Source organism: Astyanax mexicanus, chromosome 12 (assembly GCF_023375975.1).
Source record: "Astyanax mexicanus isolate ESR-SI-001 chromosome 12, AstMex3_surface, whole genome shotgun sequence".
NCBI classification, from domain to species: domain Eukaryota; kingdom Metazoa; phylum Chordata; class Actinopteri; order Characiformes; family Acestrorhamphidae; genus Astyanax; species Astyanax mexicanus.
The window spans coordinates 41,600,461-41,618,250 of NC_064419.1; the positions used below are offsets into that span (position 1 = coordinate 41,600,461).

The 17,790-nt window shown below is 38.1% G+C and overlaps 1 protein-coding gene and 1 long non-coding RNA gene across 6 annotated transcripts in view; one reads left to right on the forward strand and one right to left on the reverse strand.

The window, feature by feature from the left end:
* The window catches only part of LOC125806120 (uncharacterized), a 288,259-nt gene that overhangs the window by 56,051 nt on the left and 214,418 nt on the right, over nucleotides 1-17,790 (forward strand). The window lies entirely within an intron of this gene.
* nfyal (nuclear transcription factor Y, alpha, like) lies at nucleotides 631-17,013 on the reverse strand. Of its 5 annotated transcripts, XM_049485951.1 has the most exons (10): nucleotides 16,882-17,013; nucleotides 13,837-13,933; nucleotides 12,654-12,740; nucleotides 10,239-10,385; nucleotides 9,291-9,422; nucleotides 7,768-7,870; nucleotides 7,180-7,334; nucleotides 6,220-6,393; nucleotides 5,274-5,381; nucleotides 631-2,737 (listed from the first exon to the last, which is right to left on the reverse strand). In XM_049485951.1, exons 2-10 carry the CDS (start codon nucleotides 13,909-13,911, stop codon nucleotides 2,675-2,677), a joined length of 1,044 nt encoding a protein of 347 aa, XP_049341908.1. In that variant the 5' UTR covers nucleotides 13,912-13,933; nucleotides 16,882-17,013; the 3' UTR covers nucleotides 631-2,674. The 5 variants fall into 5 exon arrangements, with proteins under 5 accessions (XP_049341908.1, XP_049341906.1, XP_049341907.1 ...); XM_049485949.1 differs by lacking the exon at nucleotides 631-2,737 and having other exon boundaries at nucleotides 4,035-5,381; XM_049485950.1 differs by lacking the exons at nucleotides 631-2,737; nucleotides 16,882-17,013 and adding an exon at nucleotides 16,811-16,833 and having other exon boundaries at nucleotides 4,035-5,381.

The window sequence follows — 17,790 nt, forward strand, 5'->3', positions numbered from 1 at the left end:
AAAATTATATATATATAAAAAAAAATTAACAATGTTAACACAATCTTCAAAATAATAAAATGTGCGTGGTGTCAGATCCTGAGAGCTCCATTGTGTAAAGCTAAATTACTGAATTAACTCTAAGCTGAGGTATTGGTTAGCTTAAAATAGCTTTTCTCAGTCGATAAATCTCAGTCACATTTGTGAATTGCAAATTTCCATAACCATTTACCAAAACTGTCTGGGTATTTTTGTATGTTTCCAAAACGTATTCAGGCCTAGAACTTGTTCTTTTCAAATGACTTTTCCAGGTTTTTCACGGCCCTACAAACCCTGCCTTAGACTTGTAACCGAAGTTTGGTGTAAAGTTACCATTCACACAATGCCTTTGGTCTCAAAAGGCACTGAAACAAACATATTCCTAACACAGAGCAGGAATGCAGTAGAGCAACAGAAACTAATATGAAGAAACTGGCAGCACATTAGGGCTCTAAAATCTCTGCTTTCACTCCACGGAGCTAAGAGGATTACAGGACAGACCTCAACTTCACAGAATTAAGATCATTTACAGCCTCAAACAGTACTACAAGCGCTCACACGGATTAGACAGGGAGAGGGGGGGGGGGGGGGGAAGCACGATCACACGAAATGTGGATGTTTGCCACTGACCGGACACAATTTAATCAAAATACAGCATGTTCAAAGACTTCAACGTCTAACGTAATTCCTCAAAAAAAGTATCTACATTTACCTGCCAGGGCAGAATTAGGGGAGAGGGATTAAAAAATGGCTGTTTCAAATAAGATGGGAAGACGTGTAGTGCAAAAAGACCATCGGCGACAGAGAACAATGGTAGATTTTGCGGTATGACAACTTTCCTCTAATTCATCTAAATTACAAATTCCATTAAGATTATCAAAATTTGAATGTAAAAAAGTGTTCATGTTACAAGCAATAAATGTACAAGGCTGTGGGCCAGAGGCAGAAAGAAGCCCCCACTTGGAGAACAGGGGGATGAATTGCAAAATTCCATGCTTTAACCCACCCCTCTTCATTCCCCTTTTCAACACATTCTTTCACTGAAGAAAAACAAAAAAAAAAAACACCAACTACACAGATCACACAATATACCAATACACTTTGGGTTATTATGCAACAAGAAAAAAACAACAACACAGTTTTGCACTAACTGGGTCACATGACTCGCTACCCTCACTACCCATCTTACTTTTTAAAACATTTTTTTTCTGGTTCATATGCAAAAGCGCCACATGACAAAAAAACAAGCAGGAGACAAAATTATGAATCTGAGTAACTTAAAATAATCTTTATACACTAACAACTAACCCCAGTACATTTGTTCTATGGTCAGTTCTGAAGAACATATCACAGATATCCAAGCCTGTGTTTTCCCGTTAGCCTTGTAGTTTAGCTTTTGTACAAACCGAATTATTGGCTAATCTCTGAAGGTAATGTAATGATGCTCCTTTTTGCTTGTCACTACTGGCACTGGTTAAAACCAGGATTAAATCCAGGCCCTCACTTATGGCTGAACGTGCAAAGAGGAGGCAAAAGACACTGGGCTGGAGCTGCATTAAGTAATGTCAGGTTCACACTACACGAGTTTCAGAGTCGTCAACTTGTAATGTTGTAATCGGCGACACAGAATCATGGATTACACAAGAGTCTCTCACCAAGAGGAACACACGGCAAAGGCAGCGTTCACACAGCAGGTAAATGTGGCACAAATCCGTGACAGACGTCACTTATGTGGCAGTGTGAATTAGAAGGCTAGTATCACAATCACTGTGTTTTTTAACATAAAAAATGGCCGAATGCAGTGAGAATGGAAAATAAACAGCTTAAAAGAAACCAAGGACACAAACCAAATCAAATTAATGTCCGTGGCTGAGTAATTTTTCTGAGTCCATTTTTCACAGTGAGATAAAATGCTGTATAGCTGCTGAGATTCTGTAAAAAGATGAAACCGAAACTTCACTTGAAGCGCTGTAATTTTGAGCATGCACTCAGTTTAGAAACATGAACTGCTTAAGCAAATGTCACATATGGGTCACCTTTAAAAGATTGCGTAAACAGCCTTTAATAAATATATTTATTTGCGACACTTTCACTTGCCTGCTGTGTGAACGTAGCCAAAAACATATGCAAAAACACTAAGCACTAAGGTGCTACCATATTCCAGATGTATACAATACAACATTGTCTGTGTGCTGATTTACAGCGAAAGCACGCTGAAATAAAACAAAAGAATATGAATAAGTACAAAAAAAAATAATGGATGAAGACTCGGCTTTCTCCTCACCCCGTGCTCTAGCAAGTCGTCCAGTTGCAACACTTTTCACAGTACCGAATTTAGAGTCGCCCACAGGTGCAGATTTTCAACCTGCTAGATATTTACTGTTCACTCGGATCATACCTTTCTTTTTAACCAGTTTACACACCGAAAAAAACGAGCAAACAACAAAGTGTTGTTTTAATGGAAGCCTCTAAATACAGTCGAATCAGGCCTAAAGTCGTGTAGTGTGAACAGGGCCTAAGTGCTGGTTTCACAATATGCACTGTATTTATTTTTTCTCCATTTTTGGGGGCTGGTTGTATTTCCAAGGGGCTTCTTCAGGAGTTATTCAGGAGGAAAGTGAAGAGGAGAAGGTGAAGGTCGTTCTTCAACCTGCTGCTACGAAACACGAATCATCTGGGCCACTGTCTCCTCTCCGCCCTGATTGTCCTCCGGCACCACCTACAGAAAAGAAGGGAGGAGGGGTGGGTGAGTAAGTGGGTGGATCAATGATTACACATGCTCACTCCCTATCTCATAACTCACTCTCTCTGTCTCTCTCACACAAACTTCTGCACATTTTATTAAAAAGAGTAGGCATTTCTTTACCAGTTAACATGAACTAGGATATGTGAACACACTCATTTACAGAATAAGTGATGTGTGAAAGCACACCTAAACAAAAAAAAAATACCCAACAACAAATTACACAGTCTAATAATAATTAACAGAAGAGTTTAGCCTAGATTTGCTTATTGGTCACTTGGTCACTCACTGTTTCAGAGAATTGATCACTATTCATGCGTGTGTCATCACGGTGAGCAAGCACGGCTGATGCATACGATTTACATGGATATGGTTGAGGTCAGTGTATAATAAAGATAAATGTATGAATATTTAAGAAAAAGGATGGTTACTATAGATAGCAACAAAGCAAAGATAAATAAATAATAAAAATACAATATAATGTCCACTATTGCCCATTTTCGTGGAAACCCCACCCCTTTTCATAATGAACGCAATCAGCAACTTCTAGTTGCAGCTATTCCTGATGACACAGCTTAACTAGCCCTACAGGGAATTATTGCTAATGGAATAGAATAGGACTCCCTGGAGCTGATAAACACTGCATGAAGAGGTGTATAATGAACCCCAGCTGTCTGTGAAATGAATGGTGGTCAAAGCAGTACTTTTAGAATGAGTTAGGGAGTGTGAGAGGTCATGACTTCAGAGGATAAACTCTTTAACACCTTCAATTTCAGAAGAAACAATGAACTACTAAGGTGTCCTAATGAAAGCATAGTGACCATAGAACTAACATCATTAATTCTGCCATGCCCTCTATCACTATAAAATAAAAGAAACAGCTAAACATAGGATTTAAATGCCACTTAAATGTGGAAAGTACTGATATTTAGTGTGTAAATATGTAATCTGTTGTGTTTGAGCACTTTTAGAGACGCAGACCAAACTGAGTTTAAACTATGAGTGAGCCTAATATCCCTCTCCCATTGCATTTCTGTCCCCTGTATTTTGTATGTATATGTTCTGTTATAAATAAAAAAATAAAAGTAATTCCTATAAATAAAGTAATATATTTTAATTAGTTTTATTTAGTCAACACTGAAATTTCAAGTCAGCAAATTATAATCGACATTTTAGCTCTAATGACAATATTTTTTCCATATAGTGTAAAGTTTTTCAAAACTTCTGTTATAGTCCGTGTATTTCTTTTCTCAAATAAACTCTTGAGGGGCTGTTTGACTGTTGATCGTGTCGTTTATTCATGAAAATATAAAAATCACAATCACATGACAAACATGCAGCAGAACGTCAGCATTGCAAAAGCAAGAAAACAACGAAACAGCAAAGAACAAATACAAGTGAAAAAGTGCAACACAGATGCATGCAGCATGGAGAGGAGTGAGGGGGAGGTATGAGGGAGCGTTCAGACACTGCAAGCAACAGATTCTCTGTTCTCTGTGCTGCCTAATTCCTGACATTAAAATAAACCCGTCTCCTTAAAAAAATTAATGCAACAACATGGCCAGACAGCCTTAATGCACAGTATCTTAATGCTTAGTAAGCAGTTAAATTTCCATGTGATACATTTTTTTCATGCCAAGTCAAAACCCTGAAAACTGAACAGTTCATTTTTGTTCAAAAGCAATGCGGACAGATCTTACTTGCATCTGTTTTATATTTCTTGTGATTTCATTAGACCCGGGAGTTCTGAGTATAGATTAGGGCTGGATAATAATTCACTATCAATATTTATCTCAACAGAAAATGCTTCATTAAAGGGGAGGATTTTTAAACACAACACAGCTCTGATATTTAAATTCACATTATGTACAGCATCTCTTATGCATTAATTACAGGGTGAATGCCAGTGTGAATTTCAGATTTCAGAAGTTTTTAAGTATAGACATATATTGTGGGATTCTGCATTCTTGGCAGCTTTCTGTATCTTTTATGTGATGTATTCATATGCTTTTTATTCCTTTTAACCATATAGTCCAGCCCTATTATACTTCACAATATATTTCTCACAAAACTAGAGAATAAAGAGAGTCCTGTTCCAGCAGAGCAAGCCACTGCAGTCTTTGCCTCATAATCTTTGGCTTGCGGTCAAACTGTCCAAGTGTTAAAATGCTGACAAAGCACGAGCTCACAGCATGTCTGGAAAAACACCATAAGTCAGCCGTGAAAAAGAGCTTAGCAATGATAAAGCAATGATTCAGCCAATCAAGGAGGCAGGTGATGGGGACAGCATTGCCAATGATGAGATGCCACTGAGATGCCAATGAGAGCATGAGCGAGAGAAGACGCATGCTCAGCAGCCAGCGAGAGCAGAGGACAGCATCTAAGCGAGGGGCGTGGCAGCGGCGAGCTAAGCAAGGGGCGGGGTGTGCTCAGGCAGCCAGTGAGAGCCAATGACTGTGGCGGCCCTGTGCAAGTCCTCCTGTTTGATTCTGCCAAGCTCCTGCAGCCTCACCTGCCCGGCTAGAAGCATCTCCTCTTTTTCTTTTGGTGAGAAGAAGCGGCCGCCGTCTCCGCGCTTCCTCTGCATGGCGTGCCTGTGCCGGGACTCGTGCAGGTATTTCTGAGGAAATCAGGACACACAGAAAAAAAATCTATTAAAAAATGTGCAAAGCAATTTTCAAAGCTTCTAAATTTAACTTGCTATTTATAGCTTTACATTTGAGTAAAATTAACATTTATGTTTTATTCTGTAAACTACAGGCAACATTTTTCCCAAATTCCAAATAAAAATATTGTTATTTAGAGCATTTATTTGCAGAAAATGAGAAATGGATGAAATAACAAAAAAGATGCAAAGCTTTCAGACCTCAAATAATGCAAAGAAAACAAGTTCATATTTATAAAGTTTTAAGAGTTCAGAAATCAATATTTGGTGGAAAACCCTGTTTTTTTTAATCACAGTTTTCATGCACCTTAGCATGTTCTCCTCCACTAGTCTTACACACTGCTTTCAAGCAGTTCAGTTTGGTTTGATGGCTTGTGATCATCCATCTTCCTCTTGATTAAATTCCAGAGGTTTTCAATTAGGTAAAATCAGAAAAACTCATCATTTTAAGAGGTCTCTTATTTTTTCCAGAGCTGTATAATACAAATAATGGTCTCTAAAATTCCAGGCTGTATTTTTTTTATATATTTAAATGAGAGTTCTGTACATGGAAGTGATTTATTCTGACACTAATACTCCAAGAAAAAGAACAGAACTGGAAAACTAGCCAATTCTAAAACCACAAACCGGTTTCTTGACTCGAGTTTTGACTTGAGTTATATTTATATTTCAAAACCCTGACTTCCTAGTCAAAGCTGGTAAAAAAGTAAAAAAAAAAAACTGATTGTAGAATATGGTGTTATTAGATCTGCACCTATATTAAATATTCCAATGCAGACTGGCCACTACGTACCCTCCTCTCTTTGGGGATCTTGCCCTCAGCCTCCAGCTTGGCGCGGGCTTGCCGTCTCTTCAGGATGCGGTGGTACTGTTTAGCATTGACGTACAGCGGCTCCTCCTCCAGCATCTCAGCCCCAGGCAGAGGGATGCGCTGGATGGTGGGTACGGTGCCTCCTCCAGGGACCATCTGAAACATGAGCACAAATGGGCCAGAACCATATTAATTCAATCCAGTACCAGCTAACACGGTTTACATAGAATTTTGGCAAGGTCACTGTGAGAGAGAGAGAAAGCACCACCTTGTGGCAAGGACACCCACAGAGCAGCTGTGTGCATAATTTGTTAGGAGAGGCTTGCCATATTTTCTCTAATTTGAAATGAATACAGTTAGTCTAGAAACATGCAAAAAAAATGAATAAAATAAAATGTAGTGAGGGCTGGCCACAGGGCTGTCACGATGATTAGGCTATTAATTTATCATACAATAAACTGTCATAAACTCCAATAATCTTGCTGACCTCAATAGATTCCATCTTAACATGGGATATATTGATAATTCCATTTATTTAAGTGAGGCTTTTAGCTTAATTTTACTTGGTTTATTTGGTTATTCTTTAAAGAGCAATTATTAGAGCCATAATTTGATCTTGGTTATCGTGACAGGCCTAGTCCGTGATTTTTCACACTAACATCAATCAAATTCCTGTAAAATATGAGATTTTCGTCACAGATTTCCTGAAATCAGGAACAACGTACTTCATTAAGAAATGAAACATTAACCCGAATACCAGAAGCATTAGTTTATTACAGATTATTACAGGAGGCTGAGTTTTTAGGTCTAATGTACGACACAATAGAAACAGGAAGTCAGCACAGCCCAGCACAGCCCAGCGCAGCGCAGCGCACCACCCCCACCTGCAGTTGCTGATAAAGAGGTGCACTCAAGCTTATATAACTCGTTTGGAGCCCTTACCATGACCATCCCTCCAGTGTTGACCACGTTTCCAGACATGGGCAGCGTGACCGTGACTGTTCCCTGGCCGCTGTTGGTAGTGGAGGTGTTGGCGCCCCCTGCTGCCTGAACGATCTGAGTGCCAGTGAGAGTGCCTGCTGGGATAGTGATCATGCCTGTGGAGGTGGAGTGAAAAGCACAAAAACAAAACTGATCAACTATTTGACATTAGAGTAAAACTGATGGATGCATAATGCATTTATCATATTTTTCGCACTATAAGGCAAACCGAATAATAAGGCGCACCATCAGTGAGCTTTTATGAGCTTATATTTTCTGGACTTTCTTTTAAAAAATAAAATGAGCACTGGATGTTAATCTACACAGATTTCTCTCCTAAAACTGTTAATTTGGGTGAGTAAAGTGCTTCTGTTTATTTACAGTAAGCTTAGAATCCCGAATTTCTCCAGCACTAAGGAGCATTAGCATTAGTGGTTAACTGCTAGCGCAGTTAAATGGTAGTCTGCACAGTTATTCACACTTATGGTAAAATACAGTAGATGCATTTTTTTAGGACAAATGGTGTGGTCTGTGTTTCTGTACGCATACCTTGCTGTAGGACGGTGCCATCTGCATTTACAGGCTGGTACACAATAGTCTGACCTTCGGCAGTCTGAGCAACCTGCTGACCTTGTACTGTGATCTGTTGGCCCTGTCAATCACACACATACAAAGAAAACATTTTATCATTATCATCAAGCAAAAGAAGTTATCAGGTAGGTAAACAGACTCTATACTTGGGATTGACATCATAATCATAATTATGACAAAAGCATAAAGAGGAGGAAAAAAAGGGGTTGTCCCGAATGGTTGCTTGCCTGGTGTTGCTAAGCACTCCCAATAGAATCCAGGTTGTTGCTATGTGGTTGCAACATGGATGCGCAATCACTAATAAACCTGTGGGGATCTTGGATTACCACAGCAAGGGATGCCTGACTGTAAACGCTTAAGGAAAATAAATTTTCTATATTTCCAGGTCATGAGGGGACATTCCTGGTGGCTAAGGGATCTCAGATAACTGTTCGGTGATGTACTATTGCTGATACTATTGCTCCCAAGCACAGACAGTTATGGCATTTGACTGGAAAGGTGTTGGGACACCTTGAGGTGCTTTTATCTACCCATCTACCTCGTTTGGTCCGGTATTTCAGTTTGGTTTAAATCAAAATAGCAGTTGTGAAACTTGGGCTCAATCCTATTTCTCGTTTGTACCGCTACACCATTTTGTTTGGTGTATCCTTCCTCTTGGAACAGAGTTACGAGGAGAAGGGATGAAATACGTAAGAATTGTGACCACTTTTTAAAAAAACGATACAGATATATAACATGCTGGTTAACTAAATAGCTAACCTTTGAGCATTCCATGTCTTCAAAAAGTGGGCAGTTGGTGCAGCAATTAGCTTTTATTTTATTTTTCTGTTTTATGGAATGCTGCAGCCTCTATTTATTTGTTATTTATTTTTTATTTAATCATGCAAACCATTAAGAACTGTTTCTTATTTACAATGGCAGCCTGGCAAGAGACAAAAAGACTTAAAGTAATATAGACAACGACGGAAACATCAGAAAATCATCAGGCCTGTGACAACATTTCACAATCAAATTTCTGTGATAGATTTCTTAAAAGCTGACTTGGAAATATAATTATCATTTTTTTATATTTTCAGTCTTTGGCTGCAGCAACTTGAAATGCCAACAAATCAATACTGTATTTATACTGCATTCATCTTGCTGTCTGTACTTGCAATTTGCATTTTATGCTTGTTATGAAGAAAAACAAAAAGGGTACTCAGTGGTAGGGCTAAGGGGTAATATGGGATTGGACCTGGGTCTGACCAGAAGAGGTAGTGTCAGTTTGAATTAACTGAGCCATGGTCCAATTTGTATGCATGGAAAAAAAACATACAACCCTTGGTTCGGACTCTGGTCCAACAATTCCAGTGTAAAAATCACACTACGAGTCTCGCTTATGGACTCTCACTGGTTTAAGTGTGGGGTGTGCTTGCCTGATCAAGAAACTGCATGCCAATCCCTAGCGTGCCATTCCCATCATTTTGCAATTGTGCACTTACCTGGTTCTGTCCGGCAGTGATAGCAGTCTGGGGCTGCTGGATGATGATCTGCTGAGCCTGGCCTTGCTGTCCCTGCAACTGCAGTGTCTGACCCCCCTGCAGCTGGATCTGTCCAGGCTGCACCAACTGGATCTGAAGGCAGAACAAACAGGACAAAAACACTATATTAATAAAAAGATGTGACTAAACTAGATTATTGCATCTGTAGTGTAGTATTCTTGAAGTCCAACAAGCGCTGAACGAAAAATCCCATTATTTAAAGCTCACTGCAATATGCACAAAAGCAACCAGTCATATTGTCCAACTTAAAATATCAAATAAATCAAACACATCATGCTTGTTTTTTGAATACATCATTATGATCCTGACATGATTGGTCCCTTCTGGTGAAAATTCTTGTATTATCCTCATTTTAATAGCAAAATTTGATGATTTGACCTAATTAAAAACCTCTGGAACATAATCAAACCAAGCTGAACTGCTTGAATTTTTCCAAAAGCAGTGTGTAAGACTGGTGGAGGAGTATTTCACCAAATATTGATTTCTGAACTCTTAAGAACTCTTATGAATATGAACTTGGTTTTTTATCATTATTTGAGGTCTAAAAGCACTGTACCTTTATTATTTTGGCCATTTTTCTTTTTCTGCAAATAAATGCTCTAAATGACAACATTTCGATTTGGAATTTGGGATAAATCTTGTCTGCAGTTTATAGAATAAAATAATAATGTTAATTTTACTCAAATATATACCTATAAAAAGCAAAACCAAAGAAACTGATTCAGACAACTGAGGTGTTTCAAATGTTTCTAGAGCTGTATATGAAAAGTTAATTTGCTCAATATTTCTGCTTACATTTCATTTACAGGACAACCGTCACGTCTTTAAGACATAAAAATTTTATCATATGTTCAAACTAACGATACACAACCCTGTGTGAATTCATACCTGCTGCAGGCCCTGAGCTCCAGAGACGGGCACTTGCATAATGGTCTGGCCCTGGCCTCCAGACATGGCCTGCACCATAATGGGCTGCCCAGTGGAGGTGATGAGCTGACCTCCACTGACCTGCACCATCAGGGGCTGCCCTTGGACCTACACACAAAGGAAGAAAGCCATTCACAGTTAGTTTGGTGCTAAACTCGTAATAAAAATAAAAAGAAGAAGAAAAAAAAAAAAATCACCAGCAGCGACAGATGGTATCTGCATGCAGCTTTAGCTTCAGGCTGCTGACAGCCAGTTAAATACATACTGAGCATCAGTTTTAAACAGAGGTTATCAGACCAATCCACAGCTAAAATCTTAAACAAGTCAAAAAACTATGGAGCAGTTTCACAGACATAGATTAAGCCTAGTCTTGGACTGCACAGGTTTTTTTTTTTTTAATTTTGACTTTCTGGTGAAAGGAAAATACAGTCTATGAATAGGTTTAATCCATGCCCGGGAACTGAAAATGCAATAATACTGATCCACTTATTTTATAATAAAGCAATAAAAGAATTGCTCTCTCTAGCTATAAGCAAGCATCATAAGCGATGAAGTGGACTGGGCTGATAATGTTGACTGAGCGAAAGGCTGCACTGATCACATGTATGAGTCAAACACGTCAATATTAGAAGAACATGCTGAACACGATGCATTAGAAATCTGTACAATGCAAATTCACTGTGGGATCATGGGCACATACAATTCACTCGTGCTCTTCCACAGTTTACATACGACCACACAAGGCATGAAACCGCTCATGTTGCAGATGAAGCAGCATGCAATGTATGAAAACATAAAAAAATAAAGGCTCAACAATGAAAATAGAGGACTCTCGAAGACTGCCTTTGTGAACCTGCTGTGTTCCAAAGCCTAGGCTGAATTTGAGGTAGGATTCTCTTATGAAGACTCTTTTTCAGTAGCTCATTGGTCACAGTTAAACAAGGATTTGTGGTGACACCACATGCAAATGTGGAGACACTGTGACACAAAAGACATTTTTTTTCTTCAATGAATAATAATAATAATAATAATAATAATTGAATAATTTTCAACAATTCAAAAAGCTTAAAAAGATACATTTTCAATTTTTTTCCCAATGCTCATAGTGCTGTATTTCTTTTTTCTCCCCCATAACATTGTGGGTATGCAAGGGATAAAAAGGAGATATTGGTGCTGCAAGTAGACATGTCACAATGCCAATTTTTAGTGGGCGATACATTGTCCTAGAAAATGTTGCGATAAACGATATTATTGTCATTTTAGGACAATTAAATGTCACTGACATACAGTTCGGGAAATATACACTTAGTTCCCCTTCACCTACTGCCATAATAGGCCCGTAGAAGTTAAACACAATAGATATAACGATTATCAAATATTACTGAGGTCATGTCCATTTATTGTACGATAAATCGATAATGTAATTATCGTGACAGACCTAGCTATAAGGCAGCATTTCTAGTGGTACTACATTAAATTAAAGTGTCTTAAAATTTAAAAATAAACCAAAAGCAGATAAAGTTACTATCCTAGTCCTATAAAGCTCATATCTGTCAGCTGGGAAAAAAAACAGTTTGTGAAGTGGGAGTACCAATACTAAGTGACGTTAACTAATACTAAGCGTGCTAAGAGATACTGATGCTGATGAAAAACCCTAGACGAAACATTACATCATTTGGGCCCTTAAAATCACCCCAATTTACAAGGCCAATTACCCAACCCACCATTAAGACTCCACCCATCACTAGTGATGTCCCAACACCACAAGGGTTAAGACTAGCACATGCCTCCTCTGATACAAGTGAAGTCAACCACCACCTCTTTTACAGCTTCTGCTGATGTAGCATTGCCCAGTAGCATTACAGCCACTCAGAATAAAGCGCTTACATCAGCTCACAGACGCCTTGTGCTGATCGACATCACCCTTTGGAGTGAAGAGGGGAGAGAGCACCATCTATCACCCAGAGAGAGCAAGGGCAATGGTCCTCTCTCAGGGCTTCGGCAGCCTTCAACAACATAGCAGAGGAAAAATCAAATCTTTCTTGACTGCAGCCTTGGCTTTGGAACACAGCTACTCTGATATAATATACTAAAAGACCCATAATAAAAAGCCAAATAAATGACAAAATAATTAAATACAAATCATAAAATACATGACCCAATGAACAGATCCAGGGTGGAATTTCCAAAAGTGCTGAATCTAATGTATGATATACAGTAAAATATAGCACTTTACAAAGTCACATTGATTTGGAAACTCCACCCTGGCCCATTTTCAAACTGAAGCAATGCATGCTGGTCAGCTCACGCACAGCACCACAGACACAAGCTGCATGCGACAGAATAAGACTGGAAAAATCTCAGAGTTCTCACAACTACCTGGAGGGTCTGCACTTGCTGACCCGCCGCTGTAGCGACAGGCGCTTCGGTCTGCAGCTGTACAGCTGTAACTGTGCCCTGTGCCTGTGAATAAGCCCATATAACCATATAACTGCTAATTAACTCCTCATAAATACCACTTGTAGCTGTTTTCAACAGTGTTGCAGTTGTAACTTGGCACAGTGACATTTGTAAACCTGTTTTTCCAGGTGAAATGGCTCAGTCTGAATTCTGCTAGTGGCTCTACATTAAAGTGATTGCAGACATCCCACCTCTCCTGTGAATACCTTATATCCAGCAAAAAATAAGAGACCACTTAAAACGATGTGTTTCTTTGATTTTACCAAAGTGAAAACCTCTGGAATATAATCAAGAGGAAGATGGATGATCACAAGCCATCAAACTTTATAAACGTTATCCAAAAGCAGTGTGTAAGACTGGTGGAGGAGAACATGCCAGGATGCATGAAAACTGTGATTAAAAACCAGGGTTATTCCACCAAATATATATAATATACCTATAAATAGCAAAATCAGAGAAACTGATTCAGAAACTGAAGTGGACTCTCTTTTTCAGAGCTGTATATTAGCTGCTAGATGTGCTCCTCTATTGCTGTCATACACAATGAGTGAGGCCAAAGGACTATAATAGAATAGAACATAATAAATAAATAAATATATATATATATATATATATATATATATATATATATATATATATATATATATATATATATATATATATATATATATATATATAAATCTATAAGCAGAAAAATAATTTAATATAGTATAATAATATGGTACAATTGCATATGCTACTTTCACAGCTGTTTACATATTAATAAACATAGCTAGAAATTACAATAATAAATATATGTGGCTTGATGCTACCTCAATATACTGAGTTTTTGCGGGTTGGGATGTCCGTGATTGTGAGCAAAACTCTGGTTGTAAATATATTAGTTGGGGAAAAGGTGTGCTACAGGATTAAGCAAAAATGTATCATGCAAAATATTAACACCACTCAAACCAATTCCTTTCTAGGTCAAAAATGCACACAGGAATATAAACATCTTTAAAATAAAGAGTTCATACAAGACAAATTCACAGCTTCTGTCCTGTTAAACAAAAAAAAAAACATCACACAAAGACCATAAACAACCTCAAAAAGAGCTTACCTGCTGTTGGACTTGCCCATTAGCTGACTGGACTACTATCTGCTCCCCACCTGTCGTGGAGTTGTACTGCTCCATTTTACTCCCAAATTTTACCAGCCTAGAGAGAGAACGCATTTTTTTTTTTTTTTTTTTAGCATATATCCATTATAACTAAATAATAGATGTAAATATGTATATTATATCAATAAAACGGCAATAAACGAGTACAAATGCAATTTGAGAGCTGTATTTTTTTTATCAGGGGTGACCAATCTTATCTGGAAATGGCTGGTCTATGACCAGCTTTCAGCCCAAAATGACTTCAAATGACATCACATTCTAACTAGTTTAGCTAAGCTTTTACTAGGGATGCACAATGACATCAGAATTACATCAGTATTTTACAGGAGAAACCTTTCATTATATTGTTTGTATGGAGTTTGAAAGATTGAAAGCTAAAATGCAAGGTATATAATTGTTTCATTTATTATATAAGAAGTTATACTGGGGTGTCTAGTCTCTTTGTGAGTGTAAAATGTGTATATCAGTTTAGGAAGATATGTAAGTATGTAATATTAGATATTGGCATTAGCCCAGAATTCCTACATCAGTGCATCCCTACCTTTTAGTGGTAAAATGTGCATTGCATGAATTGGCAAATTTATTTTTCAGATGCTAATTAGAAAATTAACCCCACAAATGACTAGTCAAAATCACATTAAAAGATAATCACATTAATCAGAATGGCTTTGTTAATCTGTAGTAGGGGTGTGTCATAGCATATCATACACAATACATCGTGCTAGTAACATTGTGACTTTAAGAAATATCCACAGTAGGGTAACAGAAGCGTTCTGCTTTGAAAACAGTCTATTGTTTACTGTGAGTCTTTATGGGTATGCTGCATAACATACACAATATATCATGACACAGTAATATTGTGACTTAATAAATATAGTGGGAACAAGATCTTAATGCATGCCCACAACTTAAGGCATGGGAACAAGAATTAAGTCATGGGGACTTATGGGCTTCATAAAAAATTAAGTTTTCATTAGTAAAACGTTTTACATGAGACCTATAAAGTAAAAACTGAATTGGGACTTGTAGCTACCACTGTTGAATGAAGCTGCAAGAGCTCAATAAACTGGCAGCAAATCAATTATAACAAATTATAAAATGTACTTTACCAGGTAAAATGTTAAAGTTTAGCCAGCTATCCTACCCTAGTTTGTTTGTTTGCAAGTCCATGATTCTCACAAACACTGAGGCTCTGTTTGGGCTCGCAAATAATATAACTACAACATTCTGCAAAATAGGACCTTGTATAGTATAGTACTTCTTGAGAACAATATTGCAAGAGCATCCCGATTGCTCGATCTTTGTGCTCAGTATACTTAGCAGTAGGGGTGTGCCATATCGTATCGTACGTGATAATATCGCCAAAAATGTTGAATATCGTGAACGATATTATACCCTGAAATATTGTGCCATATCACCTACACCTTATTAGCACATCAAAGTACCACTTTTTTGTTGTTTTTAGCTAAATAAAAATTCACATTCATTTCTCATTTCCCATTATATATCTACTAGAGCCAGATTATATCTGTCTAGTATAGGGGTGGGCGATATGGCTCTAAAATAATATCACGATATTTCAGGGTATTTTTGCGATAACGATATACTTGGCGATATAGGAAAACAGAAAAATAATTAATTAATTTCAGAAATATAGTATAATAGTATAACAGCATAATCATAATGTGGCAAAATAAATAACATAGCATAAAATAATATAATGCAGCAAATAATATTGCAGAATATTTAGTGCATGCATATAAACTACAAACTAAAACAATTATACAATAAATAAACCTAAAGCTTCACAGTAAATAGACTACTTTTAAGACAGAACATCTCTATTATCACAATATGGATTTTTAATATCACGATATTTCTGTGTCACGATATATTGTATACGATATAATATTGCCCACCCCTACTGCTAAGTCTAGTGAGCACAAAGACAGACCAATTAGGATGCTCTTGCTTTATTGTTCCCAAAAGGACCTGGTATAAAATGTCATAATTTGCAGGATCTTTTAGCTATATGATTTGTGAGCCTCACTGAGCAACTGTTTTTTTAGTATTTGTGATAATCATTGAATTCACAGGAGAGGTGGGACGCCTGCTATCATTTTAATATAGAGCCTCTGGAGGGATTCAGACTTACAGAATAACACAAACATGATATAACCTTAAAACACAGCTTGTAATTAGGATAGCTAGCTGGCTAACCTTAACATTTACCTTACCTTTTAAAGGTAACTTAGCTAGCAGTATTCTCAATAGGTAAAACCATTTCTTTCATAGTGCTTGGTTTCAGTTTAGATTTGCAGCTCAATTTCAGAGTTCAAAAACAAGCTAGGGTTAGATATGAACAAATTATAAAAGGTAACGTTTTTTAATTACATTTAAAGGTAAAGTACATGTTAAGGTCAGGCAGTTAACTAACCTATCTAAGTTATTTGTTAGCTGTGCTCTGAGGTTAGGTCATGTTTATGTTAGCTAGAGTTAGCTTAGCTAGCTAAACAGGCTGTTGTTTTTGAAGCTACTTGAGCTAACCATGCTAATTTCAGACAGCACACTAAACAGGTCCGTTAGCTGGGTGAAGTGAGAGATTTTTTGTAGTTTTTGTATCTTATTTTTTATATTTTTCCCTCTCAGACCGACTGAATATCTAGTTAAGCTAGGTTAGCTAATAACGCGCAGGGGCGCACTCGCCCCCCGGCCCGCCGCAGTAAGCGGGCTGCAGCCCGGGCTAGACAGGCAGGCAGCTCGCCAGGCTAAGCTAGGCTAGCTAAGCTCCTTTGTCTGCGGGCTGCTGGAGCTCCAGCGCTAAACCCTCCATTTTAGCCGCGTTAGTGTCTCCGAGCCGCCGGCCGCCCTGCTCTCGCAGCGCCGGGCTGATCTCAGTATTTAGCACATTTACTCATTTGGTTGGTCACTGATAAACCAATCCCCGCTGTCAGCTCCGCCGCCCGGGAGCCGCGCGCTCTTTACCGTGTCTCTGTTGTCCGGTGTCCCTCTGATTGGCTCCAGTACGGCGCGCAGAAACCCAATCACCACCGCTCTCCCACAAAATGGCGCAAATGAGGCGCGCGGGGGGCAGGAGCTTCAAGGAGGGAGGAGGAGGAGGCGGCGCGCGCAGGCACGCAGAGGTGACGCGCATGGGAGGGGGGCGCGTGCGCAGCGGGAGCGCGCATTAAGTGTGGGAAATGAGAGATGGGGCTTAATAACAATTGAAATACTTAATAACGTTACTATTTTGGCTACGTATTAGGGTGATTCTCACGAAATCAGACTAATGAGGTGGCATTAAGGAGTGTGATGAACAGGTAAATGCTATCAATTTGGGAAACACTGGTTTATAAACATCTCATCAAAGGCTATATTGGAAGTGATTAAAAGTAGACATTGTGATATTTTAAATTATGTATTTTTTATAATTTAGTGTGAAATTCTCAGTACCGCAACGCGTCCATTGCTGAATCTCGGCTCTTCAATTACACAATTTTAATATTTAAAATAAATAAATAATAAAAAACTTAAATGTATCTCATAAAGTAAATTGTTACAGTCAATAAAAATGTATTACTTGGAATTCATTGGTAAAAGAAAAGAAAATATTTAGAAAAATAACTTTGGTCAGAACCAATGTTCTCAGCCTCCGCAACAATTTTCAAGCACCATTTAAGACCACAAGGAACAGAAAAAAAAACAGCCATTTTGAGAGGGGGGACACCTTTTAGTATGACACCCAAGATGGCTACCAGGTAAGCACCTAATTTTATACCTCTCCAGATAAATGTTAAAAACTTGGTTGTCAGCGAGCATACACAACTTTTTGTTTCTCATTACCGAAACAGCTAGTTTTTAATGTTTAAAAAAATGAAAATGTTATTGTGTTTT